Below are 22,725 nucleotides of genomic sequence, written 5' to 3'. Positions count from 1 at the left end.
CGCCGATTTTAATAGGCATCATCAGGGAAAGCTATAATGACAGTTATTAGGTATCATTGTAGCTTTCCCTGATAATGTCTATGAAAATAGGCGAAATATATTGGATATTGTAAAAAGAGTATACTTTGTCTATCAGCTGTTTACCCAATTATTTCCCTCCTTTGAATTATATATATATATATATATATATATATATATATATATATATATATATATATATATATAATATATATATATATATATATATATATATATAATGCATATATAAAGAACACTTGTAATAACGTTGTACGGCTTTAGATCAAAGAGTCACTTTTATTTACATTTGTAAACAAATGAAAATTTAAAATCATTCAATCCGCACAGTTTAAGAGATACATAATTGAATTTATACAAATGATTTTACTAAAATACCTCCTAGGAGGTATATAGTTACAATCTTGAATAACTTACATAACTTAGTTCAGACTCATATAATATCAGACTTGCTATACACATAACACTGTCTTCCAATCAATTATTTGCTTACTACGAGACTAATATTGTCATAGCTAGCACTAGGTTGTTAATGAATAATTTTTATGGCTTAAAAGATATCTGATTACCCAAGATTTACCTAATATATCAGATATCATTTAGTCGCTTTAGTACTACGGTAGTACTGTTACAATCTATCTAAAAATGGTAGTCAAATTACATTATAAGAGAATGTTTTTCTCCTAATAGAATATATACGACGAAATAAAACCTATTTCAGATGTAGAGAAACGTATTAAATGATAAATAAGTGATGATAATGAACATAATAAAGTGATAATCATACAGCCACATTTAAAATATGAGTTGGGACTTCAAAGAGAAAAATTTTAGAAAAAAATTATGGTTTAGATAAGGTCAGTGACATTAGAAATGTTACTTCATAGGCTATTGCCTATAGTAGACGATCACCACTTGTGTTTATTCGAGGCAGTATGACAGCACCGCGTTATGTTGATTACATCTTACAAACCACTTTATTGCCTTCGCCAACTTCGCTTCGCTATTGCTTCGCCAACTATGGACTATCTCCAAGAAGCTGTAGACCTGTACAGGAGTGTATTCAGCTACGGGGTCGTCAATCACATTATTATTATTTTTTTTGATAAAATGTCAATAAAAATGATTGCCAACGTTATCGTTTTATTCTTCTTTCTGTGTGCAACACTTCTAATGTCACTGAGTAGATTAATAAATTTAGTATATGTGTACGAATTAAACTAACTAGATATAGGGCTAATAAATATGCTTAAGTCATTGCTTTAAAATACAGAAAGAAAGAATTACGAATACTAGTGAAATCTGAATACTATACTCTTAAAAATAAATACTTGTAAATATAGTGCTGGAATTACCACGTGACTGCAGTAGGCAAACTCAGAGTAAAAAAGATTTACTAAAAAAATATTTATTTTCAAACGACTAGCTCATTTGGGTGCTTTCAGCGAAAGAACCATCACTTCTGAAGCAAGTGTTTTGCTTGTGTTTAAAATCTAAATAGAACAATAATTAAAACATTATGGATTAGTGTAGAAAAAAGTTAACCAACTGGTTAAATTTATTCCTCTATTTAAAGACCTTATACGTTCTATTCTGTACTTTATGGAGAGTCGCTGTAGCAAAATGCTAGGAACTATACGAGCGATGTTCTATAGAGAGAAGAAAAAAAAAAAAAAAACAAACGTAAAAATATATATCACTAATAAAAAAGTGATATAACATAACGATGTTTATGAAAGCAAAATAAAATTTTGAACTTCAAACCCAAGGACAGTTTTTAAGAATGGAGGAGGAAATACTAAGGAGCCGTCCTTTTTATTAAAAATTATTTAGGATCTCGAAAAATTACATTAAATAGAAATATATATTAATTAGGTATTTTAAGTGTTAGAATATTTCTTATCGATAAAAGTTAAATTTGATTTAACTTTTTAATCAACTTTTTGTTTGGTTCCTTCAATGGAACCTAATATTTATTAGAAATAATCAAGTACAAAATGAACACAAAAAATAGGGAATCTGTTGAATAACAAGGCGTACTAAATATATATTCTTATCTTCTCTTATTAGATAATTTAAAAGTAAATTGATAACCATTTTTATGAAATTAATGTTACAGTCCTACTACAAAAGAAAACAAAATAATAAAACTGGTAATGTTAAAATATCAAACATTGTTTTATTTCATATAATTTGATGCCAAAATATTGACTTTTACAACTTGCAGAACAATAAGCTGCACGTGCATATTTACATTCAAAAATAAAATAAAGTTATTTTAGTAAAGCTGCATATAACAAAGTGCCATTTATTTTTAACAAAAAATGATTTATACAATGCATAAAGGTATTAACTATAAAACTGACATAAATGTCAATTTTAAACAACGATAAGACTTTATTTTTAAAATTGTCAGCTTATAATTTTTTAGTCAAGCCTTACAGTTTATTTTATGATATTAGGGGAAAGAAGTATTATATATAAATTATATTCAATTATGATTTCGCAAACTAAGAAGGAGAAAATACACCACCGTAGAAAAATTAGTAAGATGTCGTACATGAACATTTTAAGAGAAAAATGTCTAATCACTAGAAGCCATGGGTGCCCGCAGCGGGGTGCAAGGGGTGCAATAGCACCCCCTGCTTGGTAAAAAAGTACACAGCTATACATGTATAGTTCTATATTGTATATTGGTTAATAGTATGTATAGATGCAAATGCACCCCCCCGCTGAAAAGCAGATGCCCCTAAAAATAATTCTGGCGGTGCCCATAAAAAGCAAGTAGTTTTAATCAGTAAAGATAAACAAAATGGTTAGACTTCTAAATGGTCTTATATGGGCGTAACATAAATTAAAACAAGCTATTATAGGATGATGACGCTTACAATATTATTTTTGACCGTATTTTTGAAATTACAGAGTTTGCTAAAAGTTTATAATATATAACTGTAAAACAAAACTAAAACATTATTAATTGTTAATAGTTCGGTTTTAATACATTGTATAAATTAGAGCATGCTAATTTCTACGAATATATAAAACTATACATCGGCAAAAAAATATTAACTACCGGATTAAAATCGACAAGCCTTATTGCTAGCTATTCACTAACATATTATGGTTCATTTGACGAAGGAAGTAAAGTCGTCACTTGTTGCAACTCGACTTTATTACTTTGTTGCTTCATATCTCCCCTATCTTGTATTCGAAAAGGAAGATTTGTCGAAGACTGTTGAGGATTTGTTCGCCATCGAGTACCAAACGTTGGTGTACTCACAGTTATTGTTTTACTATCTACACAGTCTGTATTAGTACTCATCGCTTTAGTGCGACGTTTGTAGTGTAGATATACTACAATACACAATATCACTACAGAAAACACAGCTATGGTTGCTCCTCCTGCTATACTCGCCGTCTCCAGCATTTTCTGTTTTGCTAAAAATAAAAACCATATTAATATCTCATTAATCGAATTTCTACTTTTTTTTTTAATTTGCCATGTACAAAATGTCTTTTGCAGTTTGAAAATCATGCACTTAAAATTTACATAATTTATAAGTCTCTAGTTTCGGGGTTAGTTGAATTCTAGCTTTCTAATATTTCAAGAAGATAAGTAAACTAATTAAATAGGTATCAATTATATAAGATATCTGGTAATATGGTATTGTTATGTGCCCCTAGTTTTTGTGCTGTTCATGGCGAGAATATTCTTTTGTTTCGCGAAACTTCGATTCAGCCTTTTATGGATGCGGAAAAATTGTCGGCTTCCAGTATAATCGACGCAAAAGTCCAGAAATTACGATCTGCTTATATAAGGCGCTACATTAGGCGCTTTGATGAATTAGTTTTTAGTGAATTCTTATGCGAATAGCGAAGTGTTTGTTTTGTAAACCGATATACGATAATTATTATTGTAATTATAATTCTGTCCCCACAAAAAGTGTAAAAATCGGTGTCAGAAGCGAGGGATTAAGTGAAAGAAGTTATTTTCGAGAATTTACATGGTAAAAACAAGAAATGAGACCAAGATGAAGGAAATTCGTGAAACAATTTGTTTGTTTACATAGCGTGTATGAGTCTCTTCCAGTAAAGATTTCATTTTCTTTATTTACCAAAAATAAAGGTTATTATGACTAGTTTAATTAAAAAGGACGTAAGTTAAACGAAGAAATAAAAAAGGAATTAAAGAAAATATTTGAACTATTGAACAAACCATGATTTCATTCATTTCAACAATACTGGACCCAAAGGTTTAAAACCATACTTTTTAAGATTCGGTGGCACTTGCAAACACAATGCACTATATAAGAAAATGTAGCATTTCGATTTACCTCTTATATGTTAAAACACCGAAAAATATTCTCAATCTTTTTGCGTCGCTGAGATTGATAATACTGGGCGATTGATTAGTGTAAGGAAGCTCAGTTGATCTGTTATAGTAAAAATTACAAAAAAAAGTTATTGACAAAAATTGTAGGCAGCTTTAAACTCCACATTTTAAAATTAGTTACAATCTTACAAGGTGTTCATGGTGGCAGACAAAACTTATGTTTTTTTAAACGGAACACCCTGTATTTTAAATATTGATTTTTAAATTTGAAATCTCTTTCACTTCCACATCACAACAATGTAAAGTTTTATTATGTTATACCGGGTATTTAAAAAATTATAACCAATATTACGTTTTCATAATATTCGTTAAATCAAATGCAGGGTAAGTCAAAATGCAAGTACATTATTTTCTTGGTAATTTTAAATAGAACACTCTGTATTTTATATCACTATCGAAAAGTACTAATATCGTACTTCAAATTTTATGAAGTACTCCCTATACCTAAAGTTATTTTCTTTATCCGCGGGGATGAATGACAGGATTGACTGAAGTTCTTTTATAGCTTTTTTCTCAGATCGGCTAATGTTCGGAGTAGGAGGCTTTGAGTTTCTAAGAACTCTAGCGATGTCTTGTCCAGTTATTTCAGCATTTTCGAAAGGTAAACTGGAGATAGCTTCTTCAGTTTGACACATGATCGTCTCAATTGGAATGTGACTTGAAGTAACTGAGTAATTGAAACCGTTTGCTAAAGCTTGAGTGGCAATCAGGGGTATCAGAAAAGTTATGAACCACTGTAGTGGGGTTCAACGTTGTTTCAGTATTATATTCGAAAGTGTTTAGAGTGTTGATATTGTCAACACACAGTCAGCTGTCCATGGTCGAAACTGTCTCATAATATAGAATGTACATTGAAAGAACGAATAGATAACCAGATATTGAAAATATTGATATTTGTGACATCTAGTTTTCGTCTAGTGGAATGAATAGCTTCACGGAGAAGCGCAAAACTGGTCTTTCTAAGAATTTGGGAGATAGAATAACTTTATGGTCTCGCCAGGCTTAAAGGAATGTTAAATCGCTTTACATGTATATATACATATATATATATATATATATATATATATATATATATATATATATATATATATATATATATATATATATATATATATATATATATATATATATATATATATGTTACGAGCAATGTTCGAAATTGGACAATCCTAGCATTGTACGGAAAATCTTGTCCACTTCTAGCATTGTACCCCTTTACTGTACAATCTCCGAAATAGACATAATCGTCGGACTTTGTATAAAAGAATTGCTGTACAATGTTCGAATTTTAATAAGTAGCCATTCGTCAAAGTTTGGGAGAATATGACAGATATCGATTCACAAACATCTTCCCTATATTATAGTATAGTGATGTACTTATCTCTTGAAGCTTTATAATGTTTCACTCACATTAGTACTCTATTGCAGAACCAATTCTTATTATTTATATTTTAGTTTGACACAGCCTTTTATCACATTGACGATTCGAAAAAGAAGAACTCTATACATAAATAGAAAATATAAAAATATCAAATAAAATTAACAAGAAATGTTCGATTTTTGATTTGGTGTGTCGCTTGTCAATAATAATCAAGACGAATCGATGAACGTTTCGATAATCATTTTTAATTTTGATCATTTCGGACATTGTACAGTTTGGGGATACAATGCTAGAAGTGGACAATAATTTCCGTACAATGCTAGGATTGTCCAATTTCGGGCTTTGCTCGTAACATATATATATATATATATATATATGTATATATATATATCTATATATGTATATATATATATATCTATATATGTATATATATATATATATATATGTATATATATATATATATATATATATATATATATATATATATATATATATATATATATTAATGTGATATTAAAAGTCAGAGGTGCGCCAAGCAATTAATTAGCGAATTAATTAATTAATTAAACTTATTTAAATGATGCAATTATAATTTTATCACACTATTTAATTCTCTTATCTCAGGGTTATATTCGTGCTTCAATATCTATGCTTTACATATGATAGGTAAGGTCTATTGGAATACCGGAATAATAAACATATATGACACAAAATTATATATTGAAATAAAATTCACACTCAAATATCTTAAACAAAAAATATCTCATACAATGATTATCAAAATTTTGTTCAACGTACGTGAACCTTCAAAAATTAATGTTATATACTATATAAATTAAAATTTCAAATCAAAATTGTTGTTCTATATCTCCTGATAAATATTTCTATCTTTTCTGAAGCAATTAAAAGAAAAAAACTTTGTTGATAAAGAAAAACTGACGAATGGTAAAAAAAAACTATCTCTCTGAAGATGAGTTGTCCAAATCCTTGTTCCTTGTAGCCTACACTATCTATTCTTCGCAGTTCCCTAGGTAATCAGCAATCTTACAACAAATTATTGCGAGCCTCTCGTCTTCAATGATCTCCTTCAGATGCACGTATCGTTCAAAAGACGCTAGCTTCTTCTCCTCTCGATAAACTGAATCTCTCGTTCCGGCCTGAACAGTGACTCTTGGAATATATAAGTAGAAAAGTATGACTTACAATATTTTACTGGATCAGCTTCCGTCAGGATACACTTAGTCCACGAAAACTCACAAACATTCACTTCTAATGCTTACTATCACTTGGGAACCGCTAAAGACCAACGACTGTCCGCCTTGCACCCTTGGAAAACAACTGACTATCTTTTCTCCCTCAAAAATCTAGCTAAACTCTCATTCCTACATAGCTATCCCACCTCTCCTTAATCTCCTCCAATCAAAGCTCGTCATATGTATCCCCATCTACCATTTAGATAACAAACAATTTTACCTACAATTATAAATTTCCTAAAAACTATTAACATGCTAATCGGTTTCTACAAATTCTTAAGAACTAACGGAGAAATATAATTTCTAACTTCTACCCTATTGTCTTATTCACTGTACAAGTCCATTTGGAAAACCCGGTCGCATTGTTGATTTCACTTCGTTCACTCAAATATATTTTACAAAGAAAATAATTTATGCATATCTTTAAATTTTGTTTACTACAGGTAATCCAAAGATAATGGACTTTCATTTCTTCGAAATATCTTTTATAGTTTATCAGTTGAAATATTTTGAATTATTATATTTTATACTTTGAAATATATTAAGAGCAAACCCATATTATTTTCTATTTTTACATAGCAAAAATTTATTTAGATGGTCTATTTAGTAATTTTAATTTTATCTTTGGCTGATAAAATGAATCATAACAATATATATATATATATATATATATATATATATATATATATATATATATATATATATATATATACATATATATATATACATAGTATATATACATATATATTTTATTATATTTTTTTTTCCTTTGTTGCGAGCTATGCCGATATCTTTTACCTTTATTTTACTATCAACTCGCATTAACCTTTTTCTTGTTTGAAACGTTCTAAACGTTTGGCATTCCTTTCCTCAGGTAGCTTAGCTTCCTCCGTGGATGTGTTGGTTGTTGCTCTGGAAACCTCAGAGTCTTCTAACATTATTGCCACAAATTGGTAGCATTGCTCCTGTAGTGCTCCTGTAGTGAAAGTTAATATGCTCCTTTTCTAACTTGGCTGCAACGTACTGAAGACAACCAATAGTCAGAAATACGTATATACGGTTGCCTTCCATCTTATACACATATTTTATTATATTTTTTTTCCTTTTTTGCGAGCTATGCCGATATATTTTACCTCTATTTTAAAAATATTAAAGGGATTTTATATGCAAGTGTATTACATGTAAATTTTTGAGAAAACTTTCATCCTTTTATCCTATTTATTAAAATTAATGTTATTATTTAATTACACAAGAATATATCAATATATTGCATATCGATATACTTTTTACGATATACGTATATCGTATACCGATATCTTTGGTCCTAGTCCTAGTTGGGTATAATGGGATTCTTTTGAACAAGGGAAATATTCGCGTTCCTCAACCTACCCCAACTTTAAGGCAGTTATCACTCTCATCTAGAAATAAATTAAAAACAGACAACTGCTTATCCGGGTTGCTCTTACCGGATTTCAATGTCACACACTTGAAAATGTATTTTCAGAATTTTAAATCCTGAGTTGAGTGGAACACTACTATGTAGCCTTTAGCTCCAATTACATTCGTAAAATATAAATTTATCGAATTTTTTGCATAGTCAATGTCATGAGTCGACAACTATTCTGGTCCACAAAGCCAAGTTTTCGTCGACGCAAGTGTTCCGGGGGATCTCTCCGCGAAGTTATATCCGCAGCGTTGTCTTTAGACGCGACATGATGCGAATAAAAATTATTTGACAAGTCTTGATTCGTTTTACCCTATTGACCACAAACAACTCCCACCTTGTAGGTGAGGGCGATTTCAGAATCCGTCCACAGATAAACAGATGAGAATTGAGGTCTATTTTGAAAATGTTCACAAGTTTACAAGCTAATTCCGTTCTCAGAAGAATGGCACACAGAATCATTTGTGTATAACGCAAGAACATACGCTACGGTAGCGTATTCTATCGAGGAGTTTTGATATTACATATGTGGGGCAATTTTTTGAGCAACGTATTCCATTCGGTCAGTACTGTAATATCAGTAATAGCATCGTCCCACTCCACTCGGAGCGCCCACACCTTTTGGAGTAACAATTTTTAGAGTAGAATAACAGCTCACAGAAGACCCTGTATACAGGGTGCAACTGACGCCACGAAGCCAGCCGAAGGTCATCCACCTGGAGAGACTGTGTTCTTATGAAGGGCAGAATCTACCAACTGGTCCACTTATGTACTGTTACGCGAAGCTTCGACTCAGCTTTCTATGGCCTTTCTGAACTCAGTCTTTCATGAATGGTTTTTAGTGACATCGTATGCCATTAGCGAAGTGTTTGTTTTGTAACGCGAGATACGATAATTTATTAATGTAATTATAATTTATGATATTTCAGTTTTGAAGTTGAGTAAGTTAAAATAAAGTTAGTTAAACTACGTTTGCTGGACCCACAGTAAAACGTAAGAGTATAATTTTGTATGTACCTGGAAAATACTCTTGGATAACAAAAGTTTGTTAACAATATGGTAGTTAGCCCGTGAGAATATAATTGTTATTATCATGAGTAAAAATAATCTTAAGGTAAAATTTACCACACTATAGAATATTTTTTGTATTAGATAAAAAAATCGTATTTAGGCCTAAACATAAATTTATCGACAATTAAATAGTTTTGTTTATTTTTTCTTATTAGTAGTGAAACACCAATATAGACGCTCATGGCTGTATAACGATTATGGAGACAATGTCATCCGTTTTCAATGAAAACAAAAAAGTTTGTTATCCAGGCGCTGGTAATCAAATTATTGTTACAATTCATACAAAATTGTGACTAGTATGGACACAGGGTTTGGACTAGTTGTAAAACATGCAGTTAATATTATGAATCTCAGATGGAAACTCAGATCAAAGTTTTTTTTTGTTTTTGTTATACTGTTTTATTTTTATATTACATTATTTTTCTACAACATTACACAAAATCCACAAGCAAACTAAGTTCCTGTAGCTGGCTGTATACCATGTATCACGAAAAATTTATTTAAAAATCCTTTATAAAAGGTATATACTCGTAATTAAAACACCCTATCGGGCTACATCACAGAACGTTTTCGGAATTAATATTCCATCATCAGTGTTATCTAGATGTACATGTTTTGAGCCACTAAATACACACTTGGGTAAAAACCCGTTAAATGTTGTTAAATTGAATTTAAGTTACATTATTTGATCTTATATACTAGGATGTTCTAAAAGATCCGTGTGTGTCAAAGGGCGATGAAGCGTGCTATGTTGGGCGTTTCACTACGAGACAAGATCCCAAATCGCCAGCTACGACAAAGAACAGGAGTGGCTGATGCAGTAGAGAGAGTAGTAACACTAAAATGGAACTGGGCAGGTCACGTGGCTCGAATGACAGACAATAGATGGACAAAGCGGATACTGGAATGGAGACCAAGAGATGATGCCTACCGAAGTAGAGGTCGTCCACCAACACGTTGGACTGACGATCTAAAACGTTGTCATAGGAATTGGATGCAAGAGGCACAAGATCGAAATAGATGGAAAATTATGAGGGAGATCTATGTCCAGCAGTGGATAAGCGAAGATTGAATGATGATGATGATGACTAGGATGTTGATTACAACAGAAATTGATAACATGGCAACGTTAGACTCCACTGGAGGCTGCTAATCCTGAGACTTTGAGTGTTGTTGAGGTTGCCTCAAAATTTTACATAACGTGTCAGTCAATAATACCTAACTACTGTATATATATATATATATATATATATATATATATATATATATATATATATATATATATATATATATATATTAATCTGTACATATAAAATTCTCGTGTCACAGTGTTAGTCACCATACTCCTCCGAAACGGCTGGACAAATTTTTATGAAATTTTATATTATATGTGTATTCGGTACGTTTGTGAACAGGTTGTAATCTATTTGTCATATCCCTAAATGGTAAGGGTGGTCACCCCCAAACATTTTTTATTTTTTGGACAAAATTTTTAATTTTTATGATCTGGATCTAAAAAATACACACACTTTACCTTACTTACTCCTTAACCCTTACGTTTCACAATTCTATCACAACCCCTATCTTTTAATAGGCAAATTAGTGTCACTGAGTTAGTTGCCACTTCTTCTTCTTAAGGTGCCTGTCCACTCCGAACGTTGGTGATCATTCTGGCTTTGATGACTGTTGTTTGCTATACGGAATAGCTGTGTTGAGGTCTTTCTATACCATGCTCTCAGGTTAGCAAGTCAGGATATTCTTCTTCATCCTGGGGCCCTTTTTCCTTCAATGTTACCTTGCAAAATGCATGGGAGTAGATCATATCTGCCTTGATTTCTCAGTATATGTCCTAAGTATTGCAGCTTACGGCCCTTCACGATGTTGACCAAATCCGCAGTTGTGTTCATCCTCCGCAGTACTTCTTCATTGGTGACTTTGTCTATGGTATCTTCATGATCCTTCTGTATAACCATAGCTCAAACGCCTGAAGTTTTGATAGACTTTTCGTCTTCAATGTCCACGTTTTTACTCCGTACAGAAGCACTGAGTACACGTAACATTTAAGGAGCCTTATTTTTGTTTCTAGGGTGAGGTCATGGCTCTTGAACACAGAGCTCATCGTCAAGAATGCACTTTTTGCCTTTCCGATGAGACATTTAATCTCTTGGGTATTGTCACACGACTTATTGATTATAGTTCCCAAGTAGTTGTACTATGAGGCACGTTCAAGCCTCATTTGGTTCACGTACAGATTTTCTCCAGTTATGTTTTTCTTGCTGATAATCATTACCTTGGTTTTGCTGGTGTTTATATCCGGTCCATATGTTCTACATGTCTACGTTATTTTGTTCATACTAAGTTTTGCAGTCCTTCTATGGTATTGGAAAACACTATTGTATCATCTGCATATCGCAGGTTATTCAGCTTGACTTCATTTATTGAGATGCCTTCATCAATATCTTTTAGAGTATCTTCAAAAATATGCTCCGAGTATCTATAGTTTCCATCTACCGTTGATTGATTCCAATACAGGTTAGTTATTATTTTTAGGTCTCTTCCGTCGATCCCTGTCCTCTTCAGCACTTCCATCATTTGTTCATGCCTGACTCTATCGAAAGCCTTCTTGTAGTCAATCAGGCATTCAAAAACTTTACAGTTGACATCTCCACATTTCTGAAACAATACCTGCACAGTGCACGCTAAATAAAGCTTCCCTCGTACCAACGGCGTTCACAAATTCAAACTGATTGGGTGCAATTCGTTGTAAATTCTTTTGTTTATGACTTTTAAAAACAACTTCAGCAGATGGTTCATTAGGCTTATGGTTCTATAGTCTCCACAAACTTTAGCTCCTATTTTTTGGGCAATGGTACGAACTCCAATTTAAGCCACTCTACTGGTATTTTTCCTGTCATGTATACTTCAGTTATTATTTTTATTTGTTCTGCATCTAATAGCTTCAGCAGTTCTGCAGGAATTTCATCAAGTCCCGGTGCCTTTTCATCCTTCATTTGTCTGACGGCTGCCGTTATTTCTTCTGGTAGGATTTCGGGTCCTGAATTTTCTGCAATGGTGGGCTCTTGTATTGTTCTAAAGTCGTAGAAAAGTTTCTTTAAGTATTCTTCCCATACTTTCTTTTTATCTTCTTTGGTTATGGCAAGATTGCCTTCATCATCTGTTATTTTTCCACTGTGAGTTTACGGAACTTTCCAGCTATTTCCTTCACCTTTCGATGGACATTTAAGTTATCATATCGACCCTGATACTCATTTTACGAGGACCGAATAAATCAGTGACCGACTCCGAATACGATTGAATCACTTCAATCGTTCGTTTCAATACTTTTTGAAAACCTTTGCTTACGGTATTTCATACGTCTCTTCACCTTCACCTAAATTATTGGAATATCTTGTTTATTTTTATCACCTAAATATACATATATTTTTTAACATTTAAGTTCGTACAGATTCTTAAGAAATTCGAGAAGCTAAAATTTATTATGTTTTTGTTTTTATATTCTTTAGTTTAACTCAAAAATAATTATAAATTTATAAGGAAATGTGTGCTGCATACTTAGTCATTTAAATGTTTGGGCTCTAGCTTTGTTTAAAACAGATGCAAACAGATATTTCATGATTCTAACTACCTACTAACTATTAAAAACACGAAAGTAATCGCTGCAGCCCGATAGAATATTTTCCAATTCCAATACTTCTGGTATGTAACTAACTTCCTGCCTTGCACGCAATTCTTAATTCAATATTCAGTACATATTTTAATTTTTCAATCATTCAAACGAACGCATTCAGTCGATCGGTCTTCATTGCAAGTGTGAAACGACCGAGGACGGAGGAAAGACCGAGGATATATATATATATATATATATATATATATATATATATATATATATATATATATATATATATATATATATATATATATATATATATATATATATATATATATATATATATATATATATATATATATATATATAAAGTAAAAAGTAATGGCATGGCAACCGTATATACGTATTTCTGACTATTGGTCTCCTCCGTGGTTGGTGTTAGTTGTTGCCCTGGAAACCATCAGGGTCTTCTAACTCTAATGCCACAAATTGGTTGCATTGTTCCTGTATTGATCCTTTCCCAAGTTAATATGCTCCTTTTCTAACTTGGCTGCACCGTACTGAAGACGACCAATAGTCAGAAATACGTATATACGGTTGCCTTCCATCGATATACCATTTTTGGTTTTCTGTTTTGCGAGACATGTCATTACTTTTTACTTTTATTATTCACTCGCATTATCCTTTTCCATATATATATATATATATATATATATATATATATATATATATATATATATATATATATATATATATATATATATATATATATATATATATATTTATATATATATATATATATATTTATATATATATATATATATATATATATATATATATACAGGGTGATCCTTAAGTAATTGTACAAAAAGAAACCGTAGATTCTACACTTTAAAATATTACGATTTAAGTCAAATTGCTTTAATAAAATGTTGACATTAAGGAAGATACAGAGTGCAAAATTAAAAATTTATTTTTTACTATAACTTTCATGTTTGTAAACATTTATGTATAAAAATTTACAACTGTATACTTTTAAATATGAGAAATTATAATTTGATGCACACTTTGATGTAACTGATAGAGGGCGCCACTTATGCCACATATGTGGTATAAATTTGCTTTTTTTTGCTCTTTAAGTTACCTGCATTTGGGATTAAAAATATTAAAGATACATTATTTGAACAAAAAAAGGTATACTTGTTAATAACTTCAAAACTCAACAGTTTTCGAGATAATCGCATTTTAAAAATCAGCTGCATAATTCTTATCTAAGGCAATTACTCCAGGCAACGAAGAAAAAATATACAAAAACATTAATTCTTCTGAATTTTGGTATAAAATACCTTTAACTAAAGTTAATAGGTAACGAAATATTAAATAAAATAAATATATCAGCAGGATAATTAATAATAGGATTTGACAAAATAAGAGAATAATAGGATTCTACATCAAACATTTTACGTTTTATGTTAAATTAAAGTCATAATCAAAACATTTTGTTTACAAAACAAATTAAGAAATAGTTAAACTAAACAACATAACTTTTTGTCAAAGTAAGTGTTCGATATGTCCACATTTTCTTTAATTCATTTGTCAATATATTCCATAAAAGATCGTCTCATATTAAATAGCATCAATGGTTCTAAAGAAACTGCTGCAGTATTTATTTCTTCCCATAGTTGGTTGCGAATTTTTATGGGATTTTTATAGACACGTTGTTTTAATGCGCGCCATACACCAAAATCAAGCGGATTAAATTCGGGGCTACGTGCTGGCTATAATGTATAATTGATGAATATATTATTTTGGATACATATCCAAATCTTATGGTATATTATGGAACTACATCTTATTTGTCGCAGAAGTTAAATAATGTATTAAACTGTGATGTATCTCGTTCATTGGTTACTTATATACACACACGGAATAACTTATCAATGACATTACTTATTTATATGATTACGTTACAGCTTACGAGTAACTATAATCACATCTCGAACAAATGGACTATTATGATTTACTAACGAACTAATATTATGCTGAACTAAATTACCTGTGTGTTTACTATATTTATAACAATATCGGTTATTAGGACAACGATGATGTTTTTGTAAAAATGCCGAGTCTTTCAGGTTAGATTTGTAGCAAAAGTATTATGAAACAGGACACATATGTGTTATTCAATACCTGTGCTCTAGTTTCTATTTGTCCTAATAACATTGGGTAAACAATTTACGTAATGAACAATAAGTATTCTTTTCGGATTTTTTATGAATTAAATAATTATATCAATATCTTACCACATTGCCAAGAAATATGACTACCACGACCAATCCAACGTTCAGAAAAGTTGTATTTAAGTATGTTCTAACTGCCTTCTCTCTAGAATGTGGTGGTGTACTATCTTGCATAAACCACACATTTTGGGCTTTTAGCATTTTACAATAGAGAAAAAGTAATACAACGCCATTATAGAAACTTAAGAAGCGATAGCAAAGGGACATTGTAAACATGATGACGGCCAACGTCTGAATACGGACACGGCAGCAAAAGATGAAGATGAAATATCTTTTCTCCAATAAGACATTTAGCACCCATAACAAAGCATTTTGTGATGTTACATTATCATCTTTAAGTTGTTTTAATAGAAATAAACTATGAATTATGCTTATCTACAGGTATTCAGTGCTTTACCGCACAATTGTGCAGCTGACTTATAAAATGCATTTATCTCGAAAACGGTCGAATTTTCAGGTAACTAACAGATATACCTTTTCTTTGTAAAAATAATGTATCTTTAATATTTTTTAACCCAAATAGAGCTAACTTAAACAGCAAAAAACTTAAGCGCAAATTTATGCCACGCATGTGACATATGTGGCGCCTTCTGTTAGTTACATTAAAGTAAATATAAAATTATAATTTATCCTACTCAAAAGCATCCAACTGTAAATTGTTGTCCAAAAATATTTACAAACGTAAAAATTATAGCGAAAAATAAAATATTATTGTTAAATAAAGCAATTATTGTAAATGAAGCAAGTTGGCTTAAATCGAAATACTTTAAAGTGCAGCATCTACAGTTTCTGTTTGTACAATTACTTAAGGACCACCCTGTATATATATATGTAGGAGTATTTCTTACTATAAGTATTTAGCATAGTTTTATTCATTAGTTACGCCACTGCAAGGAACCACTTAAACAATATGCTTAAGTTGCTATAAGGGAGACGGGATTCAGGGGTGAAGGGGACAGGAGATATGTAGACGAGAACACACATTCCTCCTGAGCCAGGGGATTCGATTTTTGTCGCCCGAACTGAGTAGACTTAAATTATCGTGCACGCCGAAAAAGACGAAAGATGGAACCAATTAACGACGGGGGTGTTCGATATTTTAATTCGCAGGTCGCAGACAATTATCCGTAATCTTGTGTATTGTAAATGTAAATATCATCATTACAGTGTATTCTATATAATAAAGACTTCTCGCATAGATCGCGGACTTTTAATATAACGTTAACCCTCTTCAAATAATAAAAGAACTTTAATTAGACCTACATTTTGGGGGCTCAACCGAGATTATTTCGAAAGAGACAGTAACGTTTATTTGTGCCGCTAATTATGGAAGCAAGATTATAAAAGACGCAGTTTGTGAAAATCGAATCAACGACGAAGTGACTGGTGTAACATAATATGCCAAGAGGCTGAAGCGACGAGACTATTGACGACGTTGCAGACGACGACGATAAGATTAATTTATGGTTTATGGATGTTTGGACCCACTGGATGATGACAAATGATCAGGTGACTTTGTTCCTTTAATAGATTGTGCGAAGATTATTTTTTTTATCATGAACTGTGAACATTAGAAAATAACTTTTAAACAAACAAAAGTATTTGTAATTATTTGTTGATTTAACTTTACTCTGTTGATGTGAGGACTTATATTTTGATAATGATAGCTAATGCTTGACTATAATAATATTTTAAATTGAATGTTAAAATCAAAATCTTTTAGTAGGATATTTTGCTTTATTCTGAGATATTATTGTACTTATTATACTGTTGTAATATAAAGAGATAAGATTTGCGAATTAAAAGCGACCACAACCTCGTTCACAGTAATACTAATTTAGACTACACTCAGAAAAATAATCTATAAGTTTTTAAATTTTTAATTTTTTTATAAATTTTTAAATTTTTTATTTTTTTAAATAACTTTGATATCAATTTTTAAAATGCAGTCTAAACAAACGACTCTTACCGATTTTCAAAAAATTAGTTATAATATTAAAAATTCGGCATATAAAGCTGTTAAGGTGTTGCACATTATAGCATATGGTGATGAAGGGGTGCCGCGACAAACAACAAGGAACTTGCGAAATTTTTCAGGCTTTGCGTGGGATAAAAATGCCAGCGAATATGCTGATAAGATAAACGACGTAAAACAGAAATTAGATATGCCAGACTTAGTTGCAGTCTGTAACGTATTGGATCTGGATTATTCGGGTGCAAATGACGACGTAATTGAACGTATTTGTTCGTTTTTGAATAAATTAAATGTAGATGACAAGAATGACGAAGATGACGATGACGACAACGACGCGGACGACGATAAAGAAGCTTATGACGAAGATAAAGACGTTTATGACGATAAAGACGATTTCGATGATGAAGACGATAATGAATACGAGGACGAAACTGAAAGTAGGCGGACGATGGCTTTAAAGACGAAGAAAAAAACAAAATCAGGTAGAATGACGGCCGGTAAAGTAAATGATTCTTTTGCTTTGACTTTTAAAGACGTAGAAGACAGCATAAGACCCTTCGACGGAAAAGACGATTATCCGGTGAGAAAATGGATTACTGACTTCGAAGAAATATCTGAATTAATGGGATGGAATGATTTGCAAATGCTAATTTTTGCAAAACGATCCCTAAAAGGAATTGCGAAACTATATATTCAGTCAGAAAAAGGAATTAATAGCTGGAAACTATTGAAGAAAAAGCTTATTTCGGAATTCGAAAATAAAATAAGTAGTGCTGAAATACATAAAATGCTGATGCGTAGAAAGAAGAAACATGATGAAAATGTACAGGAGTATGTACTGACGATGAGGGAAATTGGTAGCAGAGGTAACATAGAAGACGAGGTCATAATACAATATACAATAGAAGGCATTCAAGACGACCCTGTTAACAAAGTTGTACTTTATGGCGCAACCAACTTCAGAGACTTCAAGGAAAAAATTAAATTGTATGAACTCATTAACAAACAGACGGCACACAAATCCTCTACAACTGAAACGCATAGAAAGAAGTGGACAAACAATGAAGTACGACGGGATGGCAGAAACAATGAAATACGACGAGATTATAGAAACAACGAAGCTAGAGGAGATGACAGAAGAATGTCGGAAAACAGAATTAAGAAAGAAGAACAATGTTATAATTGTGGAAATCGAGGGCACAGATCGAGAGATTGTCCTGATAAAGCCAAGGGAACGAAATGCTTCAAATGCAACCAATTTGGACACGTTTCTTCTCGATGCAATGCTAAAGAAGATAGACCTTCGACTTCTGGTCAGGTAAATGTCATTGACGTAGTATACAAAAACTCAGTGACCTTAAAATTTGGAAAAATATCGTTACGTGCATTGTTTGATACAGGAAGTGACATAAGTGCTGTACAAAAAGGGTGTACATATGTGAAATTATGAATATAATTTCAGTTAATGAGGACTGTATTACATAGGGCTGGTTCAAATAAATTAGGATATGTGGTAAAAGGTTATACAGATTATAGCAAATTATGTTTATACAAAGTCTTACCAATTCTTCTGCTGCACATACACACACTCGCGGTATTTAGAGGCTTTCAGTCGCGGCTGTTCTTCATACGGGGAAACTGTCCGGTTACCGGTTTCTGAACACGTCTTTCGCGGTACTAACACTGAGATCACACGAGATATAGCACATTTGCGTCTGTACACGATTTAAAATAGTACTTGCGGTATTTTTCGCGTAACTATAAGCGAGAGAGATAAATAGAGTGGAGAAAAAGCGTGGTAAGTCTGTACCAAGCGATAGATAGCGATAGAGAGATTCTACGTCTGCCTAGTAGGACTCAGCAGACGAAAGAGAGGACGACTGTTTCTAGCAACAGTCAGTAGTGAAGAGAGAGTGTCCGTTATCATCGAGAGACAACAGGCAAGAGAGTGAGACTTTCTTTGCTATCTTACAACTGTCTGTATTTCTAATGGAGTGGGGTTAAAATGTGAGTAGGAAGGGTTGGAGAACGGGAAATAATTGTAAAATTGTGGTAGAATGGTAGCTAGTAATACAGCGAAAAAATGACATGATTTTTCGCATGTGAAAAAATTGAACATACTGGGGGCGGGCGAGAAGAGTTACGCCACTGGGATAGGGTATCAAATAGTTACTTCGAGAACGAGGGTAAACCAGTATACATTAGGGGTACTGTTGTAATGAACTAAGATAACTAAAAACTATTTAAAATCTAGAGAAACTAAAGTCTATAGAAACTATATACATGTTTGGCAGAAAGTACCACTATTGGTTAAAGGGTAACCTAGCTACTTTCTTTATTGACCTAAGATATTCGCCATTAGGTGTGGATACCCTAACAGTTCGAACAAGAGAGTCTTTGCCTGGGAGCACTTCGATAATCTCTTAATTTCCAAAAGGTTTGATGAATTTTCGAGATATGCTGAAAGAGGGAAAGACGGTTCTGTGGTATTTCTGAGAGATCTGGTTCTGGTGGACTTGTGAGACTTTTTCCTACAAGGAAGTGTCCGGGAGATCGGACTGAGAGATCGTTTGGATCATTTGAGAGCTGAGTGATAGGTCTTGAGTTTAAAATGGCTTCGATTTGACAAATTATTGTATAAAAAACTTCAAAGGTAAAACGAAGATTTCCTACAAGATGATAAAGATGGTATTTGGCACCTTTAATCCCTACCTCATGCAACCCAAATTGAGAAGGGTTACGAGGCACTCCAAATTTAAAACGAATAGAGTTTTCAGAGCAGAAATTAGTAATCCTCTGCGAGAAGTTCTTACTTTTAAAGAGTTCGTTTAACTCAAGAAGCTGATTGCGGGCACCATAGAAATTAGTAGCATTGTCTGACCATATAATCTCGGGAGCACTCCGCCTTGCAATAAATCTTTTAAGGGTGAGAATAAAAGCATCAGCTGTTAAGCCGGTGACAAGTTCGATATGAACACATTTGGTGGTCATACATATGAAGAAGGCTATGTATGCTTTGTATAATGGAGCCTTTCTAAGATGAGAGGATCGGATCATGAAAAAACCTCCGTAATCTACTGAGACCTTTTGGAAAGGTCTTGTCGAGAGAACACGATCGGGATGGAGATCTGCCATAAGTTGTGTTGACTTGGGTGTCATGAAACGGAAACATTTCACACAGTCGTGTATTATCTTCTTTGTTTGTCTTAGTCCAGAGATAGGCCAATATTTCGAACGAAAATTTGACAACGTGGTCAAGGCACCTGCATGTCCCAATTTAACATGCATTTGTTTTATCATTAATTTGACAACTGAATGATTAGATGGTAGTAGCAAGGGATGTTTCTGTTCGAAAGAGATAGGGGCAAATTCTAATCTACCACCTACATGAAGAAGTTCAGTTTTCTCAGAGAGGAAGGGGTTTAGTGCCCTGATAGTTTTATCAGAGATTATTTTCCGATGTTTTAACTCATGAAATTCTTTAGAAAAGGCCTGTGATTGTATGTACTTAACAATCACAGTGGTGGAGGAGCTTATTTCACAAACCTGCAGTGGTCCTAATTCTAAAGGTGAATTAGTATGTCTTTTTCTTAGATTTGAGAGAAAACGAAAAACATATGCCAGAGTTCTCTGAATTTTTGAAAATGACGAACATTTATTAAAAAGGGTTTCAAGCGTATTATTCACTTGAGATATGTCAGAGGTTGTGCTTAAAGTAACCTGAGTGTGTCTGAGTTCCAGTAAATCTCCCGTCCATTCTTTTATCCTGAATTGAGAGTAGTCTATTACACTGGAAACTAAAAAGGGGAGACCTTCGGTCCACAATTTTTTTAAAATTGACTGAGTGATATCTGAGGCTCTAGAGGGCAAATCTGCTACGTTTAAAGAGGAACTTACATGATGAAATAAAAAGGATTTACTTAATTCTTTGATTTGACTGACACGATGAAGTACAAATGGATTCCATGTAAATTTAGTTGTTAAAATCCATGTTAAAGCGATGAGGCTGTCTGAAAATATGTGAACTTCAGATATTGTGACGTTTTTTGAAAGAACCTCAAGTACCTTTCTAGTAAGAGTGACACCTAATAAGATACCAGACAATTCTAACCGAGGAATAGTTAGTTTATTTTTTAGTGGAGCTATTCTAGTTTTCGATGCTATGAGGCGAGACGTGACTGTGTTGTCACTATACACGACTCGAAGATAGACACAAGCAGCATAAATGTCCTGAGAGGCATCGGTGAAACAATGTAATTGCATATCCGATTTAGGCAGTGGAAGTGTCAGGCATCTGGGAAATGTAATTATTTTAGATATTGATTGGAATGTATCCAATAATGATTTCCAATCCGGGATCAATAGGTCATCCAGTATATCACTGTACCAGTCTAAGGGCAATGACCAGATAAGTTGTAAGAAAGATTTAGAGTGTACTCTAAAAGATAAGAGTTTTCCTAAGGAGTTATACATTCGAGAAACATAGGTACATAATTTTCTTTTTGTTAAGGGAGGCGCCTCTTCACAAATAGGCAACTTAAAAGAAAAATCGTCTTGATAAGGTGACCTGTTAATACCTAGGACCTTAGAGAAGCTACTAACTAAGTCAAGATTAACTTCTGAAGTGAAGATCATATTATGCTCATTTGAAAAGGCACGAGAATTTAAATATATTTTATAGAGTTGGAAACCGTGAATGTTCAGAAGCGAGCGTAGTTGAGAATAAAGTATGTGTAACCTTTCCAAGTTATTGGCGCTGGTCACGATATTGTCGATATTTGCATAATTTTTTATAGTATGAGAGGCTACTGAGTGTGTGGTTTGGTTAACAAAAGTTTGAACCTGAGGGATAGTAAAAAACGGAGTAGGGCACGTTACATTAACGTTCACCATATCAGGAGGTGGCAATGCAGACTGGGCCTCCAGTAACAAAATATTGTTGGGCACTGCAGGAGCTGTTGTTACTTGGCCCTCTACGAATGGTAGGGCCACGGTAACAGAAGAAAAGGCAGGTTCTACTGAATCTAATGAATTAGATTGTGAGGTGGTATAAGTAAGAACAGTTTGTATTGAGAGAAATTTGATGACATCCGTATCAATACGAGGCTGTGAGAGGAGTATTTGATTTTCGTGTATTAGTGGAGGAACTATGGATTTATTCCGAGGAGGGATAATTTTCAAAAAATTGACATGTACATCACCTTCTTCACAAGGTGTTGCAATTGATAATAAATCAATAGATTT

General features: G+C 32.7%; 1 protein-coding gene across 2 annotated transcripts in view; it reads right to left on the bottom strand.

Annotated features, from left to right (window-relative positions):
- Positions 1 to 217: 217 nt before the first annotated feature.
- Positions 218 to 22,725, bottom strand: part of LOC140443488 (protein spitz-like) — a 692,772-nt gene continuing 670,264 nt past the window's right edge. For both annotated transcript variants that reach the window (XM_072534798.1, XM_072534799.1), the window contains exon 6: positions 218 to 3,474. In XM_072534798.1, coding sequence (XP_072390899.1) covers positions 3,155 to 3,474 — 320 coding nt within the window. In that variant the 3' untranslated portion in view covers positions 218 to 3,154. The remainder of the gene's footprint in view (positions 3,475 to 22,725) is intronic.

Source organism: Diabrotica undecimpunctata, chromosome 6 (assembly GCF_040954645.1).
Source record: "Diabrotica undecimpunctata isolate CICGRU chromosome 6, icDiaUnde3, whole genome shotgun sequence".
In the NCBI taxonomy this organism is placed as follows: Eukaryota; Metazoa; Arthropoda; class Insecta; order Coleoptera; family Chrysomelidae; genus Diabrotica; species Diabrotica undecimpunctata.
Note: the sequence above shows the minus strand (reverse complement) of the source record. Positions and strands in the feature narration are given on the sequence as shown.